Source organism: Mastacembelus armatus, chromosome 5 (assembly GCF_900324485.2).
Source record: "Mastacembelus armatus chromosome 5, fMasArm1.2, whole genome shotgun sequence".
Lineage (NCBI taxonomy): Eukaryota > Metazoa > Chordata > Actinopteri > Synbranchiformes > Mastacembelidae > Mastacembelus > Mastacembelus armatus.
In genome coordinates, this window is record NC_046637.1 from 4,163,772 (window position 1) to 4,172,333 (window position 8,562).

Below are 8,562 nucleotides of genomic sequence, written 5' to 3' on the forward strand. Positions count from 1 at the left end.
GCCGGACAGAGAGAGCTGCTCCTTCCCCTCCATCCTCATCAACGATGAAGACACGAGTCATCACGGCTACAGTGTCCAACCCTTCCTCTTCGACGACTTCATCCCGGGCGTCTGCAGCAGCACCACCACCCGCCAAGCGCCGTGACAGCAAACTTTGGAGTGAGACGTTTGATGTTCGACTGGGAGAAACTCAAACTCTGAGCCCAAAAGAAATAAAAAGACAGGAGGTGAGGACAAACTTCTGCTGGACTGACTGATGTTTTAAAAATGTTATTGGCGTCTCTGGTTGTTTTTGGTTTACTTAGATACAATCCATCATGTGATTTAGGAAGATTTTAACAAAATATATTACCTGTAGGGAATTGTGAAGCACATGATTGGACACCAGTGAAAATCTGAGGTGCTGTGTCGCACTGTAGTTCAATGTTAGCAAAATGGAATCCATGAAGCACCTTAGACCACATAAGGCTAAACCAAAACTAGTTTTTAAGACCATCTACAGTTGTCCCATTTCTTATACTCCCTCTCTCTCCCTGAAGGCCATATTTGAGTTGGCTCAGGGCGAGCAAGACTTGGTGGAGGATCTCAAGTTGGCTAAGAAGGTAAACCTTTACTTTTCCTTAGAGAGCTGACTTTCCTCACAGATTTATAATACCATGCCCTTATTTTCTAAATATGGTGATTAATGTGCGTGTGTGTTCTGCAGGCCTACCATGACCCAATGCTGAAGCTGAAAATCATGACAGAGCAAGAACTGAACCAGATCTTTGGTACTCTGGATTCACTGATCCCCCTGCATGAAGGTAGGAGGGAACAAATGATGGCATTATTTCTGGATGCCCCCTAAAAACCAAGTGTTGACTTCTTTAAAATTCCCTTTTGTCTCAACCTTTACATTTTCTATTTCAAAATATTCTGTCTCTCCTCAGACCTGCTGAGTCGCCTCCGAGATGCCAGAAAACCTGACGGGTCCACAGAACACGTGGGACACATCCTGACTGCCTGGGTGTGTGAATGTTTTTTTTAGCATAACCCAGTGTTGCTGGTTATAGTCTGCACAGATCAGAAGTCTCAAGTTCAGCCATCAAATTGTAATAAAAATGTTTCTGTCTCTGTCTTTGTGTCCCTGCAGCTGCCCTGCCTCTCCTCTTACACGCCATACTGCAGTAACCAAGTGAAGGCCAAGGCCTTGTTGGATCAGAAGAAGCAGGATCGACGGGTCCAAGACTTTTTGCAGCGCTGTCGCCAGTCACCCTTCAGCAGGAAGTTGGACCTTTGGAACTTCCTGGATATTCCTCGAAGTCGGCTGGTAAAATACCCACTGCTGCTCAGGGAGATCCTGAAGCACACGCCCAATGACCACCTGGACCAGCAGCATCTGGACGAGGCGGTGAGGAAAAATGATGTTAAGACACTGTACAGGTCTGGACATACTGTCAGAAATAAAATGTGCTAATCAGATTTGTCAAATACGATGTAAAGTGTGCTGACATAACTTAACTGAGACATAGTAACCTTGATAAGTCTGGGCTAACCCTGACAATTAGGAGTAACAGTCTAGTCACACCAGCATTTCAATGGTAAAACCTCAAGTTATTTCCCTTTTGCTCTGAGTTTACTTTGACGTGAATTTACACAGATCAGTGGTTAGCACTGTTGCCTCACAGAAAGAAGGTTCCTGGTTTGAAACCCAGCAGGGGCCTTTCTGTGTGGAGTTTACATGTTCTCCCTGTGCTTGTGTGGGTTTACTCCGCTTAAATTTTGTCTGTGTGATCCACAGATGTTGATGGTTCAGAGTGTGGTGGCGGACATCAACAGGCGGACGGGAGAGTCGGAGTGCCAGTACTACAAAGATCGTCTGCTGTACACAGAGGACGGGCAGAGGGACGAGCTCATTGACCAGTCCAGGACTCTCAGCTGCCACGGAGAACTGAAGAACAACAGAGGACTCGTCAGTAGATTTCTTTCTACATTGTACCAGCCCCAAATCTTTTTATTCATTCATTTTCACTTTTCTGTGCCTCACACATTCCTGTTATTTAACTCATGGTGATGGTTAAATGCCTCAATTTAAAAATTACACTTCATGCTCTGAGAACACAATTTGTTGTGTTTTGGCTCACACCTGCAGTGGTGGACTTGCACTTTACCTATTTAATGTTGCTTTATACTACTCCACTGCATATTAGAATAGAAATTCTGATCATGTATAATTCACACTATTAAGTTTGGTTGGTGCAAATTTAATGTACATGTGGGTGAATGAATGAAAGATTAACACCTGCTCTCTCTCTCTCTCTCTCTCTCTCTCTCTCTTTGCAGAAGCTCCATGTCTTTCTGTTCCAAGACGTCTTGGTCATCACCCGGTCCCTCTCACTGAACGACCAGCCAGTCAGTTACCAGCTCTGCCGCCAGCCAATTCCCATTCGGCAGCTAGACCTGGAGGACCTATCAGACGGAGAGATGAGAGTGGGCGGGTCCATCAGAGGGGCCTTCAGCAACAACGAGCGAAGTTAGTAGTAATTTTACTCTTCATTTTTTATTTCAAGTATTGTGCTTTACTACATTTAATTTCACAGTTGCTACAGAGCGGAAACAACATCACATGATGAAGTTATGATTATTGATGAATGAAACAAATACAAGAAGCCATAGCAGCAGCTGCAGCTGGTGTGTCTGCAGCATCGTGGTCTGGAGCCACTAGATGGCAGAGAGGAGCTGCTGTCAGCTCACAGACCTGATACATGTTGTTCACATGTGGGCCAGTTCTAGGCATTTGTGATCACTGAAAAATTCAGGGTGGTGTCAGTGGGAGTGGGGCTGATGAACTGGCTGATGAACTGGTTATGATCTGTAAAGATTCACCGGGCTGTCCGTTGTGGGGCCTGTGGCTTTTATGAATCTATTCCCTTTTCAGATTTAATTCAACATCAGAACTAAAAATTACAAAATGCAATGAAAAAAATAATAATAACCATTGATGCCTCCTGCTGTCTCTCTCTTCCTTACAGCAAAAAACTTTTTCAGGGTTTCGTACCGTGCTGGAGGTCAGGTGCTGAGCCACTACTTCCAGGCCAGCGACGCTTTCAACAAACAGCAATGGATCAACTGCATCAGACAGGCAAAGGAGGCTGCAGCGCAGACTGGAGACCAGGCAGGACAGTGTCTGGACACAGGGCTGGGTGGAGAGATAGGGCGTCTTAGTGGGACAGGACTAAGCCTGCGAAGTGATTCAGGGATTGAAGATGAAAAAGGGATGTGGGGGGAGATGGAGACAGGTGGGAAGGAAGAGGAAGGCCCTAGTGCAGAGAAAGATCTAAGTTTGGGTAAAGAGACTGAAGTGGGTTTGACTCAAGAGACGCTGTGTAGGGAGATGGATACAGGTTTGGGTGTGGATAGGGGGACAAGTTTGGAATCAGATGTAGAATTAAACATGGACAGTGAGACTAGGCTGACCATCACCGAGACAGAGGCAGGTGAGATGCAGCCAGGACAGGATGTGAGTGGTGAAATGGGGGTGGAGCCAGGAGCCAGAACAGACTGGAAGATTGATGGAGCAGGAGGAGACACTGTCAGCAGAGGCACTAATGATGTTCCCACCTCCCTCATCTCCCCTGCTTCTCCCACTCAAGAGGAAGAGGAGGTGATGGAGGAGGACCGGAGCGGCACTAAGGAGGAGGAAGACAGCAGTATGGACATCGGCGAGGTTGGCTCGCCGCAGGACGAGGAGCTGACCCACAGGTGCTGACACTAGGACTAAACGAAAAAGAGGATGACACGGTGAAGGACCGGTAGTGCAGCCAGGCTAATCGGACATGTGATGATGATGTCACTTACCAACAACGACACAAGAGTACAGTAAGTTTTGGACATACTAGGGAGTGTGGACTTTGTACGTTCAGTCTTGTCCACACTCCTGAAGACAGGAGGACAGGGAACGCTCTATGTGCAGCCTGAGCACCAGTGTCCTTTCTGATATCACAAGCTCAGCTTTAGTGTCCACACTGTTACCATGACAATGGATGCTGACAGCTGCCGGCTGCTCATTAGAGCTACTAAGATCTCACAAAATGTTGAAGCAAACTTTCCAAATTGGCATTAATTGGATAGACTGACCGCACATTCTAAGTCTGAATGTTTTTATCTCCCTTGAAAAATATGAAAAATACAGTGACACAGTCCTAAGACAAAAATCCTAACAACTTTGAACCTGGCTTAAAGTCTCTACCACCTCCACTAGATGGCAGACAGTGCATTTTGAGACACTTGACCGGCCCAAGTCCACACAGGTCATACACAAGTCCAAAGCATCCTCTATAAAACGGGCTCAACAAAAACACTTCCTGTTATTGTATGTGCACTTGGCTGGATGCACACTTGGATTGCAACAGTACTCAGGAGTAAATGGTGTGTATTAGAGCACCGTAACTGCTGTATCCTGTAACCGTGGTAACGGCACTCTTCTGGAATGCCACGACAACAGTCACCTCTGTGTGCTGGTCCCATGTGACCATCTCCATGACCGTTAATAGAACAATTGTATACTGTGGTCCAAGATGGTGAACGTTTCTCCTCAGACACATTCTGCAAAACATCTCTCAGGCTTCCTCAGGCTTTCCTTTGCTGCTTCCTCCTGACACCACACTCACATGAACGGCTCAGAAACATGACGTGTTAATCCAATAGTTCGGATTTTGGGGTCAGGCTGTTTGTGTTGTGTTTTACCACTATTCTTATTGTAATGATTGTGATTGAGAAAAAATTAATTTTTGCTCAGTGGGCAGCACATGACCTGCAGATCCAACTGTGCCCCCGATGCCGACTCTGTCCCTTCTGTTACATCACTGTGACAGCCAGTGTGTCCCGCATCAGTGGCACTACGTTATGGTAATACCAGTGAGCCAGATTAGAGGTTGACATACAAGAAAGTTTTTCCTGGCTTGTTTTATTTCTGTTGACTTTATCCTGAATTTATTTCCTCATAGCTAATGTTACCTCATTTACTTCTATTTTGCACTTGACCTGCCTTTGCACAAACTCAGTTTTTTCTATATACAGTCTTGGCTTTTTCAGAAGGCTGTCACCTCAGAATTAAAACTGTCAATTGTTTGGTTTTTAACCGTGGCGATTGTGACCACTACTGGTGCTATGAGCAGGTTGTTTGTATCTTGTGCTCTGTACTAGCATTCAGACAAGGACATACATGTACATGTATGAGTGCACCTATTATTCAATACACAGTCTTTCTGAAGGCTTGAAGCTGTTCCACCAGAAGCTGCTGAAGGTAAAAGGCCTTGAGAAAGGCAGCACTATGGCAGAAAAGGCAAGGGGAAGGATACTGAATACTGCTAGCTGATAGAAAATGGACATAAATGATACAGGTTTCAGAATATTTCAAAATGTATCTTTTAACACATTTGTTAAGATAAAAAAAACAAATTGTTTTGTTGAGGAACATTGCATGTAAATATACTTTGTATATATGCAAAAAATCTCCAAGGAGAACTGAAAGGACACACCCTTTTTCGAACTTATGCCATTTGCTTGATGAGGACAGTAAAACTTCTAAACCCTGTTGCCATAAAAACGTTATTTCATGGAGAATTAGTGGGCCAATAAAATAATAAATAATTAATAGCTTCTTGCTTTTGAAACACTATATCTGAGTGATAACGATTCATGCTCGCAAACTAGGCACTGCAGGCGTCACGTTCCAGTATGTGTCAGCCTGGATTTTATTCTCACATATTTGTCCATTGTGACTGTTGGTCATATATCACCTATGGTGTAGACAGTTAGTTAATGCATACTCTAACTAGACAGATCCATTTTGCACTGATCTAGTACCAACACAGTATCAAGTCCTATCTAAAGTCTTTCTCTTTTTACCAGCAGTGACTATTATCTTTACCATGACCATGATGTTTATGTAAAAGAGCTTTAATTTCCTATTGCCTCAAACCTGCAATACTCAGTATTTTTATGCTCATGTTGAATAAAAAAAACTTTTTGTGACTTGGAAGAGTGAAATTTCTTAGTTTTGAACTTACTGAGGTTTTTAGTCTTTTTAGGTAATAGTTCAGGTTATACGCCACATTTACTGCATAGTTCAGTCTCAGTGTTTCTGGCTCCAGCAGGCAAAGCTTTGCACCAAATAAGTTCTCAGACACCAACTTTATACAACCTGACCAGTACCAAAGGACAGATAGGCAAAAAGCTGAAAGAAAAAAATACTGGCCTTACATTTATGAGTTGGACACAAACATAACTGCAAAAGGATAATTATAATGCCTTATGTCTGCTGGATGTGGAACTACTCTGTCTGTGGATATTAAAACTAAGTGCAATAGTGTTGTCAGCTTCATAATGTTTTTCATCTTGTGATCATAAATGTATCTATGCAGTGTTTACACAGGAATACTGCTCAACATAAAAATCTGCAAAAATGTTGGAGATTAATATTTTACATATAGTTTAAATGTAAATAGTCTGTTTTCTTAGTAAAAACATGATTTTTACCCTCAAGCATAATTTGCCTATGTCAAATATTTGTCTTTGAATAGAATTCATGGGAGAATTCATGTACTATAAAGTACTATAAAGTACTGTAATTCTAGTGAATAATCTACCTAAAGCATTCAAAATATAGTAAAGACACATTCAGTAGCTTTTCAGTTTCGACTATCTGCCCCTACCTGACACAGATCATGGCTGTTATAGGTGTTCATGCTAAAATGCTGAAATGCTGAAATGTTCGGTGTTTGTCTTTGAAATGAGGGAAGTGCTGATGGAAAAGCCTGTTTTGTATTTACTGAATGTAAGTGTATATGAGGTCTATTTGTATATGACTGTAGGAACAAAGCCAAGCATGTCTGTTTTTTATGTACTGTATGTGCTCACATATACACATATAAAGAACAATTTCAAGACAGTCAGTTTGATATTAAAAATAAACCTGAAGACAATTAATGATCATTATAATGTATTAATGCTGCTGTGTTAGGAATCCCAGACATCTCAGACAACATCAAGACAAAATAGCTAGAATATTTTGCTTGTGCACACTATCAATTTCTTTTTATTCTGTTGAGGTAACACTTAAAAGCTCACATTAATTTGATGTATGAACTAGTGACTACCACAGAGACCAGAAGCATCAATAAATAGTTTTAAAAGAAGCATGTCACTGAATGAATGGGTAGTGGTGGTTGCAAAGAAAAACAAATGCACATGTAAACCAACAGTTATAAATGGTCCTGGAACATTAATGTGGATTGTAAAAAGGAGAGGAGCTGAGATTGAACCCTGAGGAACAACCTTTTTGTTATTAAAAACACCAAACTGAATGCAAGGCTACAACCACAACACACTGAAACACACTGTTTTTCAGTTTTTTTGTTACTAGTCTTAGGTAATGTTATTAAAGGTAGCTTCTCTAAATGAGAAAGTTTAACTGTAACTATAGTAACTGTTTGCTTGGCTATAAAGAAAACATTTGAAATAAATTTGTTTACCAGTGATTTAAAACAACACACACCCTACAGCCCTTGAACTTGTGTTAATGCATCTTAGACATTAGGACCCATGAAAATGCTGGTGTAGCCAGTGCTGATAGCTAAGGTTTCACTTAAAGTCAGTAACACAACTTATGGGCCCCAAAAGCCCCAGGTTCATTATGTGTCAATCAGCTGCATATAATTTGATTAATTTTGATTAGTAGCACATGTAGCAGTCTCAGTTCAAAATTCAGTTTTAAAGTTTATAGTGTGTAGTTCTTGCATTGATTTGTTTAGTCATAAACAAAGATGTTTATAATCAACTGCAATCAAACTAATTACTACCTGAGTACACGTGCTGTATTACACCATACCAGTTCTGATCGTCTCTGACTGTCTGTGTAACTAATTAAGCTGCAGTGTGTTGTTTTGTATATTCTCTGTACCAGAGAAGTTTGTGGAAAAAATTCAAGAACTATTTTTTTTTTCCCTAGGGCCCAATTAAGGCAATGCTCACTGTGACTGTCTAGACATGTGGCTTTAATTGACAAATTGAGAATAACTGCAGTAAGGTGTATACCATTAGTGTCTCCCATTAGCTGATGATCTAGTTGTTCTTTGTTGAGTTTAAGCAGTAATAGTCCTCCAGACAGTTTGATGTCACTGATCTCTAATACAAAGCTTGTTAAGCCTGTTGTGATATTGTAAAGTATGCTAGAAAAAATATCTAGATACTTTGCTTTATTTTCGACCTGTGTTTTAGCTTCTGACACAATGAGTGGAACCCTATTAATGCCACAAAAAGAAACAAAAAATAATAAAAATTTGGCAAAAATGCCTTCAAAAATACTGATGGAAGTTTTCACAATTGAAAGCTAATACAAACTATTCATTTCAAAGCTGGATTATCAAAGTAGGAGGCCATGAGGCCAATCCAGCCATACATGACTTATTATCAAGGCTGGATTGACCTGTTTAGGGTCACCTAAGCAAAAAAAACAAAAACAAAAAAAAAAAATGACTGTACATATCACTTTCATTATTTAGAAAAAAACCTCATTATTAT

At 41.2% G+C, this 8,562-nt stretch overlaps 1 protein-coding gene across 1 annotated transcript in view; it reads left to right on the forward strand.

Annotated features, from left to right (window-relative positions):
• The window catches only part of arhgef3 (Rho guanine nucleotide exchange factor (GEF) 3), a 27,445-nt gene extending 19,967 nt beyond the window's left edge, over nt 1-7,478 (forward strand). Inside the window, exons 5-12 of the mRNA XM_026306280.1 lie at nt 6-227; nt 540-602; nt 707-803; nt 930-1,006; nt 1,133-1,390; nt 1,781-1,951; nt 2,323-2,512; nt 3,012-7,478. Coding sequence (XP_026162065.1) covers nt 6-227; nt 540-602; nt 707-803; nt 930-1,006; nt 1,133-1,390; nt 1,781-1,951; nt 2,323-2,512; nt 3,012-3,748 — 1,815 coding nt within the window. The 3' untranslated portion in view covers nt 3,749-7,478. The remainder of the gene's footprint in view (nt 1-5; nt 228-539; nt 603-706; nt 804-929; nt 1,007-1,132; nt 1,391-1,780; nt 1,952-2,322; nt 2,513-3,011) is intronic.
• The last annotated feature ends 1,084 nt before the right edge of the window (nt 7,479-8,562 follow it).